This window comes from Protopterus annectens, chromosome 3.part1 (genome assembly GCF_019279795.1).
Source record: "Protopterus annectens isolate FY-2018-M chromosome 3.part1, PAN1.0, whole genome shotgun sequence".
NCBI classification, from domain to species: Eukaryota; Metazoa; Chordata; order Ceratodontiformes; family Protopteridae; genus Protopterus; species Protopterus annectens.
The window spans coordinates 60,034,436-60,048,642 of record NC_056732.1 but is presented as its reverse complement, the minus strand read 5'-3'; the positions used below and the strand labels follow the sequence as shown (position 1 = coordinate 60,048,642).

General features: G+C 44.4%; 1 protein-coding gene across 1 annotated transcript in view; it reads right to left on the bottom strand.

The window, feature by feature from the left end:
- The window catches only part of LOC122797632 (integrator complex subunit 8-like), a 1,436,218-nt gene that overhangs the window by 838,175 nt on the left and 583,836 nt on the right, over window positions 1–14,207 (bottom strand). Inside the window, exon 10 of the mRNA XM_044066176.1 lies at window positions 10,733–10,934. Coding sequence (XP_043922111.1) covers window positions 10,733–10,934 — 202 coding nt within the window. The remainder of the gene's footprint in view (window positions 1–10,732; window positions 10,935–14,207) is intronic.

Genomic DNA, 14,207 nt, shown 5'->3' with positions numbered 1-14,207 from the left:
ACCTACGTAGAAAGTGTGCTTATTGAGAAAGCCCGTGTGTGATACCTGGAGTTGGCAAACACCCATTCCTTTTCTTGGGAGTGGGCAGGCACACCTCTGTGCAAGGTGTTTACTACCCCCATGTCTAAAAAACAGCACAAATTCCTCAAAACATAAAGTAAAATACAGACAAGATTAGAAGAAAGGATCCCCAATTGGGAACTTAGCTGTTATGCTCTTTGATTGCAGATCTGACAAACACCTTCTTTACTAGCATTCATGAATGTGGCAAGAAACAAAAATAGCACAAGTGGATGCTACTAATATACCAGGTATATGAACACATGTAAGGTAAGGTGACACAAACCCAGCTCTAGGGGATGAATACTGAGCTCTGAAAGTCAGATCAAATGTCAGGCCTTGGCATTTAGTACAGCTTTCTACTGTGAGGACTGTGCAACAGTGATTCACATGGCCATCATCCACCTATGATCCTATAAGCCACATGAATAACATGAAACAATGTGATCTCCCTCAGAAGGGCCTAAGTAAGGAGCTTCAGAACTTAACAACTCAGAGATCACAGTAACTGCTGAAGTTACACAAGTGAGGAGTAGTAAATGTGAAACAAACAGCCAAGCCTCTCAGCAGATGTGCAGTAATAATGCAGTTTACATTTGTCTTCCTCACGGCTGCAAAAAGACAGAAGACCTTATCCAAGAGGAGGGCAGATTTTGTTTTCCATGGTAGCAATACTGAACTTACTAGAGAAGGTTTCTGCAGCTGATGTAGCACAGTTGTGATGATGCTTGTGTAATGGTGCAAGTTTTTACCCTACGGGAGTAGCGCATACAAAAAAATGATACAGAAAAAGTGCACCTTGGCAAGTAATTAAGGGTCACTTTTTTGTGTTTTTAGAGAAAAAGACAATAAAAACGGCTTGTAATCAAATTAAATGAACTCTGGGAAGCTGATGAATGAAGGAAAACTGGGAGCAATAAAGGTAGCAGACAGCATAAAAGTGAAAGACTGCCTCACTTATGAAATATATCCTTATGGATTTGTGAAAGAAAAAGTTGTCTTGCTAATGTGGACGTAATAACTATTAATGACAGATACCACATGACATAGCTTTACTAAAGTAAAATTTGCAAGTTTCAAGAATAAACATGTCTTTTCCTCCCAGCCCAGTGACAACGTCATGCTCCACAAAAAGGAAAGTACAGTTTTGTACCTACCATAAATGTAGATGTTCGAGTGTATACACTGCTGCAGTCATTACACTTGGGTTATCCTGCCGTCAGGCGGTTCCCCAGTCGGCCTGAGTTCCAAAGACTTGGTCCGGCGCCGGTTGCTGATGTCCCTGATGTCAGTGCGACAGGGTATATAAGATGCAGCCGATGCCATTTTCTTCTTGCCGCAGATGTCAGGTGCCCCCAAAAAGGTAGGCAATTCAAATTGCTAATAAAACATACATAAGAAAAGCAAACAACAACTTTCAGTTACCAGCAAATACTCCCCATAGGTAGTAAAGGGTAGAAGACATAAGTACGTACCAGCAAGTAAGAGGGGAAGGAGGGAGGGTAACCTGGACTGCAGCAGTGTATACACTCGAACATCTACATTTATGGTAGGTACAAAACTGTACTATGTTCATCGTGTTACACTGCTGCAGTCATTACACTTGGGTAGAATCCCAAAGCTGAGGTAGGGTGGCTGGTTGTACAAGGCATTAGGGGTGGCTATAAGGCCCTGCAGCACTGCAGTGGTGAGGCCAGCTCTGGATTTAGAGTACAGATGCAGATGGTAATGCTTGGTGAAGGTATGTACAGAACTCCAAGTTGCTGCTTCCAAAATATCCTTGGTAGGTACTCCTCTGAGGTAGGCAGTTGAAGTGGCTGTTGCCCTGGTGGAGTGAGATCTAATGCTGCTAGGTACAGGTTTCCCATAGTGTGTATAGCAGAAACGTATACAATGTCCTATCCATTTTTAAATAGTCTGTTTTGAAATGGCTTTTCCCTGTGCTCCTGCAGCATATGCTACCAATAATTGCTCAGATTTTCTGAAAGCTTTGGTTTTGTCCAAGTAGAAGCGTAACTCCCTGTGTATGTCCAAAGAATGCAGTAGTCTCTCCCCTTTATTCTGTGGTTTTGGATAAAAAGTTGGCAAGTGAATAGTTTGATTTAGAGCCACACTTGATACCACCTTTGGCATAAATGTATGGTTAGTTCTTAAAGACACCCTTGTCCTGGTGGAAAATGAGGAAAGGTTCCACTGCCATTAGTGCCTGTAATTCTGAAACTCTTTATGCTGATGTTATTGCCAGGAGCACAGCAGTTTTCCAAGAGATATATTTTAAATCTGCTGTGTTAGCTGGCTCAAAAGGAGGTAAAGTTAATTTTTCCAACACAAAGTTGAGGTCCCAAGTTGGAGTAGGTGCTCTATGGGGCGGTCTTATGTTTTTAGCCCCTCCGAGGTACTGTTTTAGCAAAGGATTAGAGAAAATTGGTGGATCCGTGTTGTAATGAGCAGAGATGGCAGAGGCGTGGATCTTGATGGATGAAAAGGAGAGGCCTTTGTCCAGCATCTCAGTTAAATATTGTAGTATCTGAGGAATGTTTGGGACAAGAGGGTCAAGGCTGTGAGCCTGGTTCCAGGCACAGAATCTCTTCCATTTATCCGAATAGGCTTTCCTGGTACTAGGCCTTCTGGCCTCCAGAATGACATCCATAACAGCTTTGGAGAGAGGCATTGCTTGCTTGACTAAGGAATCTTCCATGTAGCTAGGTTTAAGATCTTTAGCTGGCTGTGAAGTATCTGACTGTTGTGCTGAGTCAGCAGATGTGGGATTTGAGGCAAAATCCAGGGTGGTCCTTGTGCTAAGTTCTTTAAGATTGGGTACCAGTGCTGGCGTGGCCAGTCTGGTGCAATCAGGATCATCTTTGGCTCTTCTTGCCTGGCTTTTATGAGTACCTTTGGAAGGAGAGGTAGTGGTGGGAAAGCGTATACTTGTAGGTTTTTCCAGCTGAATGAGAGGGCATCCACTTTCCATGCTTGTGGATGGTAACTCCTTGTGCAGAATTTCTGTAGCTGGCAGTTCATTGGGGATGCAAACAGATCTATGTCCAGGCTCCACCATTTCTGTGTTATCATTCTGAATATTTGTGGATTCAATTCCCATTCGTGGGGATCCATGATGTTTCTGCTTAAGTCATCTGCCAGTGTGTTTTTCTCTCTTGGCAGGAATTGTGCTTGCAGATGAACTTGATAGTTTAGAGCTGTGTTCCACAAGGTCATGGCTTGTCTGCAGAGGGGGTAGGAGTGAGTGCACCCTTGCTTGTTTATGTACCACATAACTGTGGTGTTGTCTGTCTGTAGTAGTAGTTGTCCTGGATGCAGCAGGTCCTTCAAAGCTATAAGAGCATTTTGTACAGCTAGCATCTCTTTTTGATTGATGTGAAGATGCCTTTGTTCTGTGGGCCACTTGCCCTGAATACATTTTCCTGCCATGTGTGCTCCCCAGGCGTAATCCGATGCATCTGTTGTCAGTGTTTGCCTAGTTGTGGGTTGAATAAAAGGCTGTCCCTTGTTGAGGTGACAAGCTTGAGCCCACCATTGAAACTCCTGTTGAAGGCAAGGAATTAGTGGTATAACTGTTTCCAAACTTTGACAGTGTTGAGACCAGACACTCTTTAGGTACCATTGTAGTTTCCTCATATGCAGTCTGGCATATGGAATTAGTAGTATGCAAGATGCCATGTAACCCAAGGCCTGCAGAATTTTTCTTGCAGGGAGTTGGGTCCTTGTTGCCATCAATTGAAAGTATTGAGTCAGTTGTCCTTGCTTGTCTGGCGTGAGATAAGCCATCTGGGCCATTGTGTTCAAGCTGGCGCCCAGGAATATTATCTCTTGTGAGGGCACTAGTTTTGATTTCTTTTTGTTTACTGTGTACCCTAGGCAACTTAATAACTTTTTTACAAACGCCAGTTGCTTTCGAAGAATGTCCTTGCTCTCTGCTTGAATCAGGCAGTCGTCCAGGTACAGATAAATTTAAATTCCTTTCTGTCTGCAAAATGCAATTACTGGTGCCAGGCACTTTGCGAAGACCCTGGGCGCAGTAGATAAGACAAAGGGCAGTGCAGAGAATTGATAGTGCATTGAACCAGTTATGAATCTGAGGTATCTTCTGCAGTTTTGTCTGATAGGGACATGCAGTTATGCCTCCTTGAGGTCCAAGGTCATGAGCCAAGCTTTCTTGCCCAGCATGGGAAGAAGCTGCTGTAGTGTCAACATTTTCAATTTCAGAACATCCGGGTAAGTGTTTAGAGAAGAAAGATCCAGAATGGGCCTCCAGGCTTTGTCTTTTCTGTTAACCAGAAAGTCTTGAGTAAAATCCTTGTCCTTGCTCCTGTGGTGGTACCTTTTGAATAGCTCTCATGTCCATGAGTGCTGTAATTTGTTTTTGAGCCTCTGCCCATTGATTTGGTGGCAGATTTGGCATTCCTTTTAACCTTGGCAGAGTGTGAAAGTGGAACCTGTAACCTTGAGATACAATGTTTAGAACCATTTGTCTTTGGTGATCATATGCCAATTGTGATAGAAAAGTGCCAGTTTTCCTCCCAAGGGGGGCTGCCAAGAGAGAGCTGTTTGGCAGCTGTAGTGGGAAGTCATTGGGGCTGCTTTTTATATGGTTGGGGCCCGTCTTCCCCTTCTTTCTGGCCTGATGCACCCCATTGTCGAGGCCTGTCAGGACCTTGTGGTTGGCCTCTACCTCTTGGACGTCTGTATCTGCCCCTTTGAGGTCTGTCTGTAACTGGAAAGGACCAATTATTTGTTGGCCAATTTCTGCTAAATCGAGGAGGCTGAACCTGTAAGAAATCCTTCACCGTTTGCATAGATTTTGCCTTATCCTCCATTTTCTTTAACACCTCTTCTGCCTTAACTCCAAATAACACATCCTGCTGCAAAGGTGCATCCAATAATTTTGCTTTAACATGATCTGGTAACGTATGTTCTTTTAACCAAGCATGGCTTCTAATGTCAGTGCCTGTAACTGCTGCTCTACAGGAGGCCTCTAAAGAATCAAAACCACATTGCAAAGTATGTTTTCCCTCTTGTTCAGCCGCATGCAATAAATTTTGCATTTCTTTAAAATTAGGAGGATCTAAATCTGGAAGCATTTTTGTTTCAACTGAAACATCAAAAATTGCTGATATTTTAGCATGTGAAACTGGCAATTTAAGGCTCTCATTGCTAAAGTTGCAGACGTATATACTTTCTTTCTCCATATGTCTAATGCTCTGGAATCTCTGTCAGAGGGAACTGGATTCTTTGCTGATGAGGCCTTAACCCCTTTGGGTCCCTGAGAAATAGTTTCAGGGTCAGCAACAGGGCTTTTATAAAGAAATTTGTGTGAGTCAGGGACTCTAGTATCGGTCAGGTTAACTGGGGCTGGAGGTAAAGAATCAGGATTTAAGCTAGATTCAGTATACACATCATCCACAATATCTAACACTGGCGGAATAGCAAGGGGTCTGTGTTGAGGTAATAAAAGGAAGTCTCTGAGCCTTTTCTTGGATTCTGAGTAATCCTGGCCTTCCCAATGGAAATGCTCCCTCATGGTATGTAAGGTTTCACCAGAGGAGTAGTCCTCAGGTGGAGAGGCTGATAGAATTGATTCCTCGGCATCAGAATCCTCATAAGGGGGTAAAGAATATCCTAGGTCTGAGGATGAATCTGAAGAGATGGACACCTGGTCGGATGAGTCATAGTCTGCATCCTGTCTAGGCCTTTTATCAGGAGGGGGATGGGACCCCCTGATCAGAGTGATTAGGTCTTCAGCCATTTTGAGCATTTGTTTCTTAGGCATGGAGGCCTGTCCTGGAGAATGCTGTATTTGTTTCTTTGTTTTTAAAGGAGGCTTAGACTTAGCAGAGGGTTTAATGCTTAACTGAGTAGGTCTGAAAACGCCCTCTGAAGCTGCGGGTTATTCAGCTACTCTGGATCCCTCTGAAGGATTAGTTTCGGTAGGCTGAAAAACTTGTGTGTCCAAAGGCCCAGCCATCTCCACATGGGAGTCGGAGGTGGCCTGTGGTTCTGCAGAAGCAGTCATCAGGGGCTGCGAAGCCGCCTCCCTGAAAACCGGAGATCTGGAGACTGGCCTAGAAGAGGCTTCATTGTCAGTTTTGGGCCTCGGATGCCTATCCTTGTCTTTGCGCTTTTTATTTATTCCGGTCGTCGGAAGTTCTGATGGCATGGTGTAATTAAATTTTCTGCCAAAATAATGTCGGGCAAAATCAAACCAACGTTTAATAGTGCGCTTGTTAAACCTAGCACAAAACCGACAACCAGTGACGTTGTGGTCTGGGCCTAGGCATGGGATACAATAGGAATGGAAATCCTTATGAGGTATTTGCTTTGCACAAGAAATACAGTTATTAACTTTTACTGACATTGGTCTGAGGCAAGAAAAAGTTTCCCCAATGGGGTACTTAGCTTTGTAGAAGACTTTGGTTCTGGATTCGGAATGAAAATCTCAGGAGTCGGCTAACCGGCACTTGCAAACTGCTTTTGCTTCAGGCACCGCACGGCAAGAAAGACTGGAGAAAATGGCGTTGGCTGCATCTTATATACCCCTGTTGCACTGACGTCAGGTAGGAGGTGACAGCAACCGACGCCGGACCAAGACTTTGGAACTCAGGCCGACTGGGGAACCGCCTGACGGCATGATAACCCAAGTGTAATGACTGCAGCACTGTAACACGATGAATTTGAGATTGTAGCTTTTGTGATGGTTTGGCCCAATTTATTATCTGAGAAGGACACAAACAACTGGTCTGACTAACATCCAATTTATGGAGAGTGTATTCTGCCTCATTAGAGAATTTTGGAAAGAAAACTGGTAGTTCTAGAGATTGTTGAAGACAGAAACTAGAGCAGACCTTTGGGACAAAGGATGGATTAGGCCTAAGAGATACTCTATCTTTGTGGAAAATCAGATATGGTGGTTTAATAGACAGGGCTTGAAGCTCTGAGACTCTTCTTGCTGAAGTAATAGCCACTAAGAATGTTCCATGACAGATATTTTAATTAAGGGGAGATGTTAATGCGCGCACTAAATCAAGATCATCAAAGGAGGATCCGTGGATTCATGGAATTTAGAGATAGCAGCTAGTTGAACTTTAATAGTTGAGACAGAAGATCCCTGATTAAATAGGGATGTTAAGAATTTCAAAACCTCTGGGACAGGAGCAGTGATAGGGTCTAAGCCCTTGAGTTGAGCCCAGATAGCAAACCTCTTCCACTTACTGAGGTACAATTTGTTAGTGGTGGGTTTATAAATGTGAACAACCAAGCTGTCAATTTCAGAGATTGAAGGGACTGATGGAGGCCAGTATGGGGCAATCAGAATCATTGAAGACCTTAGCTGAGCAACCCTGTTGGCCAGGGTTGAGCTAGAGCATCCATGGCGGTACTTCCTGATGTGGAATCAAGGAGAAGAACCTTTGGCACTTGGTGTTTTGTGGAGTGTTTAGAGACCATTCGTGAGGAGAAAGAATTGTCCTGCTTAATTTGTCCGCCAATACATTTGACTTTCCTCCTTGTTTGTTCAGATACCAAACCACCGACATGTTGTCTGTGTGGATGGCGATGATGCCCTGAGGAAGGAACTTGTGTAAGGCCTGTAGGGATAGAAGTACAGCCCTCATCTCCAACACGTTGATGTGGAGAAGAGCAGACAATGCCCCCACCCTATCTGGGAGGCATCTGGATCCAAGTTGGATGTCTGAAGCCACCAGCGCAGGTCCCTTTGCATATTTCCGTAATCATGATGTGATGATTGAGGGGAGATCTTGAAAGGTCCATTGAGTTGATAAGAGCCACTGAAGAATCCTCAGCAGACATTGAGCCTAGAACCTGTAGGACCATCCTGGCTGGGGCTTTGGATCTCGAGATCAGAGCTTGAACTTGGCCCTGAGACAGACTTTGACCAATTGAATGTAATGAGATGGTGGCTTTGAGGTTGTCCATAAGTAGATGCCTGGTGGTGGCAGTCAGGAGCCAGTGGAAACACTTGGAATCCAAGGCTCCTCAGGTGAGGGGCTGTGGTGAGACCAAAGGGCAGAGCACAAAATTGGTAATGACTGGCTCCCAGGCTGCTGATGTATTGGTATGTGATAATAGGCGTCCTTGAGGTCTATGGAGCACATCCAAACATCCTTCTCCAACAACGGAGAATGGAGATAGGTTCAGTCTGCTGAGATTTGACTGGGTGGTGGGTCCATTTGAATGGGATGGTGTAACCTCCCACCCATCTGTCCTGAGTGATTGACTGGCAATCCCTCATGTGTGTGGGAGGCTGAAGACTCTGCCTCTGGTGGCCTTGGAATAACGGGCCCCTCGGCAGATAAGCGTTTCCCTCTTGCTCACAGCTTCACCTTGGGTCCAAACAATGAGGACCCATCAAAGGGAGCGGTCGGAAGGAAGACTTGAAGGCCTCCGCAAACTGACACAAAGGAGCCAGGCCTGTCTACGAGAGCCACGCCGTTAGCAATTGACGAAGGATAGCCAACTGAGAGCTAACGGACTGGGCTAGCTGCTCAGGTAGGTTACCCGAGAGGAGTCTGACAACTCCTTGACCAGATCCCTCTGAAGCCTAGTAAAATGTGCCAAATAATTCAGAGACCCTATCCATACTCCTAGACTCCTTATTAGGAGGATGGATGGAGCCCTGCTGTGTAGCAGATGCCACCACCATGGCATCTACAGCCAGTAAGGAACTCCTTCTCGGGGAGCAGATAAGAATTTGTTTGGACGGACTGGTTCCACAGTATCCGGTAGTGTTCCCGACAAACTAAATCCAGAAGCTCGCCGGAAGGCGAGATACCAGGAGGCTGAGCCCCAAAGGCCTTGAGGAGCACTGATTCATCCGCAGGGGGTTTGGACATCCAGTTGTTTGAGGATCTCTAAGATGTCTGCAAAGGAGACATCATCCGACTCTGCATCATCCATATCCTCTTCCTTGGGGGTTCCTCTGGAGATGACTGGGTAACCTCAGGCCTCGGAACTACCAAAGACCCAGTCTCCGCCCAGGAAGGTGCTGAGAGATGGCGCACTCCTCATGGCTCTGAAAGGACCTCCAGAATCCTGGGAGCGCCGTCCGGGCCATGATAGTAGACGGAAGTCCCGCAGCCGGGCAATGAGGGGAGGCTCTCGAAGCATCGGTCCCGAAACATCACCCTCGGGTCCAGCCGAAGAAGTCCGCGTGCGCTCCAAGAGCACCTGCTCCGGCGGAGCCGAAGCATCGGAGGAGGAATAACAATGGGATGGGTCATGGCCATCGGGCTCGCCAACTGGGTGAAGACTGGGGACTGGAAAAGTCTTTGGAGCACCCTGTCTATATCAGAATCCGACATTCTCGAACCGAGAGGAAACAGAACGGGTTCGAGAACTCTCCTCCGGCCCCAAGGGACTAGGGGAGTCTGAGCTGCGACGATTGTCGGCTCCGAGAGTGGGCCCGACGCGAACCTGACTTCCGCTGCCCCAGCCATCGGCTCCGAGCCGAGGAGTCGATAGGTGTGATCGAGGCAGGCAGTTCACCCTGCTCGGCTCCAGGTCTTTGGAGCCGGGAAAGGAGAAGAGGCCTGCCTAGGTCTCTTGGCAGTCGGATCCGACGGACTGGTCGGAGCCGGCCCCTTTTTTTTGGCAGGAGTCGAAGACAAGGCTTCTTCAAAGAGGGTTTAATCAACCCTTTAAGAATTAATTTATTTTTCCTCTCCTGGAGGACCCTAGAGGAAAAAGCGTGACATCCTAAACAATAAACACAAAGTAGATGGTCATCAGTAACAGACATCTTAAAAGCACATTTAGTACATTTTTAAAGCCGGCTTGAGACATAATGTTAACAATTTCATGACAAAAACCGGCTTACAGAAACTGTGTAAAACACAACCTTAGGTGTAATAACGGGAACTTTAAAACACTAAAAGTTCAGTTATAAAGTTTGACCGAAAAGGCCCTGGATTGAAAGGGGCCAAAACAAACTCTACCCAATCACACACAAGAAATTCCACTACTCAATCGAACACAATAGAAACTGACAGAAAAAGTAGTTAATAAAAGCTACTCAGCCCAGCCAGCTCGAGACCACGCCCTGCAGTTAAGCGGCAAACGAGATCTGGGGATTGAGATCACATAACATCATCTCTTAATAGCAAACATGAGCTTAATCACGAAGTCAGTCTGATAAAGCAAGACACACTGGAGACTTGATGGTGGTTTTAAGACACCCAACTAATGCATCATGAGTACTGCTTTAAAAATCAGGAGATAAAAATGCTACTACATGGGCTATCCTCAAATCTTGAGAGAGACAGGCCTTAAATGTCCACCTCGACACAGCCCTCTGAAGTTAGCAAACAGTACCTGATAAGAAGCAGATTACTTACAGTTTAGTATAATTTTTAGCTGTGCCAAGTGTTTTTTTGTTTTAAGTCAGCAGATCAGACCTGAATGAAAATGCTTTTCTCTGCACATCTATCCACTTTCAAGTAAATTATTTTACATTGAACAAACCCTAGTCATCTAACACAAAATAAAACAAGTAATAATGCTTACCTTTGAAGAATACTCAACAACAATTTAAACACTGCAGGTTGCAAACAAATGTAGTTGATAACTCTTAAGTTTGAAGATCATGTCTGGCTAACAGCTGCATTTATTTAAATACCATCTTAGTTACTCAAAACCTTACCTGGAATCCTCATTTCTAAATAACCTCGAACTCTGCTGACAAGTTCTGGAGGTGGACGCTCTACAGAATTTGCAGCAGTAGCTTCCTGGGTGTAGATATCCAAAAGCAGCATTTCATTAATCATCACCTGGCGCAGCTTTGGTGAGAACTCGGTAACCAGTTCCAGACAGGCCGAAAAAAGCTGCTTAGCATGCACAAAATTCTGAAAAGGCAAATGAAAAAAGGAGTGCTTAGAAAAGGAATGAATCATTTCAACAGCTGAGGCTGCAAACAAAACTGGTAAAAGAAAAATTCAACAATATGTCAGAAATGTAGGAGCAGCACAGATGATAACTAGTGTCGGTGCACTTCAAAACTGCAGCTTTTAAGTTTTAAAGCCTCAAATTAAATAAAAGGAAAGTGCATCTGTGCATGCTCACTCATCATGACAGTATATGTTTGACTAGAAAGATCACTGCTGTACCAGGATTCCCTATTCATAGCTATTAGACAAATGTGGACACGTGTACATTTGATCAAATGCCCAGAAATGTACATATCCTCACAATGAAGACGGATGCCTTCTCTTGTCCAGAATGTTTGTATGACATCATTTTTCATTTTTGTTTTTGGCTAGGACTGCTACTAGCAGGTTTGTCCAGGTTTGGGGTAAGTTATGAAGTCAGAAACATCTTGGAGGACCCAATGGATTCATGGAAATAACTTCTGGGAGAAAAGTCTTAAAAATCAAAGACCATGGGATCTTCTGTTGACCCATGGAAAATCCAAGGCCACTATTTCCAAGTACTGAATGCTTTTACTTGTATCAGGAATAGAAAAAGAAGACAGTAGATCAACATTTTTTAACAAAGGTTTCTGGTTACATTTCTGTTTTACTTACAGGCTTCACAGGACAGCAGAGGAATGGCCATAGGGGAAACATAGGTGGAAGCTTATGATGTAGCAGTGGTCTTTCCACTCTAACATCTACTATTAAGGGGATATGATGTAGCAGTGGTCTTTCTACTCTAACATCTACTATTAAGGGGAGTATGCTTACACAAGTGTAATGTAAATATCATAATAACCTCTGCAGTGAAGGCCATTAGACTGAATGAGAACAGGTTCTGGAAGCAGCTTTATCTCAAAGGTTTTTAGGGCTAGTCCCCATCTGTGGGGCTAGAGAAGAGATCATCTGTCATCAAAATTTAAAATGAGGTCAGAGGCAGAAAGGAAGGAGTCCATTGGCTCCCTACATTCCTCTAGTGGCTCTGTAACCATTGGCTCTTGACACCACCATGCAAACCCACCATCCTTAGAGGTCCAAATGGCACCATGGAGATCAGAGCAGCTATTAAACTCAAAAGACATAGCGAGGTCCAAATCTGAGCCCTGTGCTGTGACTTCACATAGGAAACCAGGCCATGACTCCTGGACTTTCTCCCACTGCAGGAAAAACCTGCCATGTAGAACACCTGGCACAATACCTGTAAAGGCAGTCTAACAGCTAATGTATAAGATAAAGGCTCTGAGCTGCAAATAAGCTGCTCTCTGTAGCCAAGGATACAGGTTTCATTCTTTCCACCTCCATTTGACTACTGTGTGATCCTGAGCAAGTCACGTAACCATCCACTGCTCCATGACTGCTCCTGAAAATAGGCACTTGTCCGGTGGGCTTACTTTATTAAAAACAGATAAAACAAAAAGGCTATCCTCAGAGAAAAAGGTCAGAGATGAGGATGACATCCTCCACTTCATAATTTCACAGAAAGGCCCCCTCTGCAGGAGATGCTTCTAGAAAGTCCATGCATAAGGCCACAAGAAGCCGGTTATACAGGTAAGGGAATACATTGAATGCCATTCTACAAAGGGCTTTGGCTACCATGGTCAATATCCTGGCACATACTCTAGGCAATGAAGAAAACCCAAATGTCAGCACTTTAGACTGGAAAAGATGACTACCCAAAGCAAAATGGAGACACCTCTTCTGTGGATTCCAAAATATGGTGTACTGAAAAGGTGTCCATCATATCTAACACCATCATCCAGGCATGTTGAAGGAGAAATGACAGGAATACATGGACAGACAGTACGTGAAACCATACACAATGGACACATTAGGTATAGTAACTGAGATCCAGAATGTGAAAGATGCTGTCTGCCCACTGAAAAAGAATGAGGCAAAAGCAGAACCTCCAAGCCCTGTTCCAAACATGGGACAGCCTATACAGCACCAGTCAACAACAGCCTGTGTGTGTGTGTGTGTGTGTGTGTGTGTGTGTGTGTGTGTGTGTGTGTGTGTGTGTGTGTGTGTGTGTTACAAGAGGTCCACTGAAATGCACTTGTTTTTCAAAGCTCTTTTGGGAGGAAGGTATTTGAACTCTAAGACCTGACCAAAGGTGACTATGGCCAGAAGCCACTAATCCTTGATGATAATTTTCTATGCCAAGTTAAACTCAGAGGCCCACTCCATAGGCCATCCCAGACAGGAGGGCCAATACAGCAGTCCTTCTGTGGGACTACCGTGGCACCAGGGAAGGCACAGTCATATGATGCTTATGTTTTCCTCAAGCAGCAAGACAGCTTCTTCATTCTGTGGTACGGCTTGGACTGTAAAAGGATAAAAACAGTGAGAGATCATATCCATCTTCAACAGTGGTGAGGGTCTGTTTCTTTTTAAAAAGTCATCAAACAAGTAAAGGAAAGTCAGACAGAAAAACATTTTTTCCTTAATTTGGGCACCCAGGATATTGTTTTTAAGCTCATCCTTAAGGAACAACAGCTTCAACTATGCTGTCTTGCATAGGTATGTGGCTCTATGGGCAAAAAAGCAGCACAGCCAAAGCGGACGCACCCGACAAGGAAATCCACTTCAGTAGCCATAGACAAGGTCTGCATAGCAACCTCTGTGTACCTGGACTTGGGGAGAGCTTAAATCACTTTGTTCTCACCGAGTAATGCAAATACTTTTCAGTATATACTGCACTGTACAATCCCCATGCATGGTGCACTTATTTCAGCACTGACTGCTGATACAACCATTGTATAATTATATGCTTAAACATACAGCAGCCTCATGTCAGGCAGATGGTGCTTACATTCAGTTATCAATAACATGGTATTGTTAAGCATTCAAATCATGGTATCTCAAGCACCTATTTTATTCTATCTTAATCCCATGTCTGATTTAACACTGCTCAGTTTAACACACAGATTAACTATTTACACTCCATCGAGATCAAGAAATAATTAGTGATCATACGATTTAATTTACGATCTACAGAAAGTTTTAACGACTGGACCACAGACTTCTCACCTTGTACTGGAGTCTACTTTATTATACAGATATAGATCACAGGCATTTTCTGCCAAGTCAACATCCTCTTGAAGCTCAAATTCCAATACAGCTTCCCATGCAGCCCATTTTAGTACTGTGAAGTTCTGTTTATGATCCCTAACAGTTCTAGACTTCATATTTTTATAATGGATTTGCTCC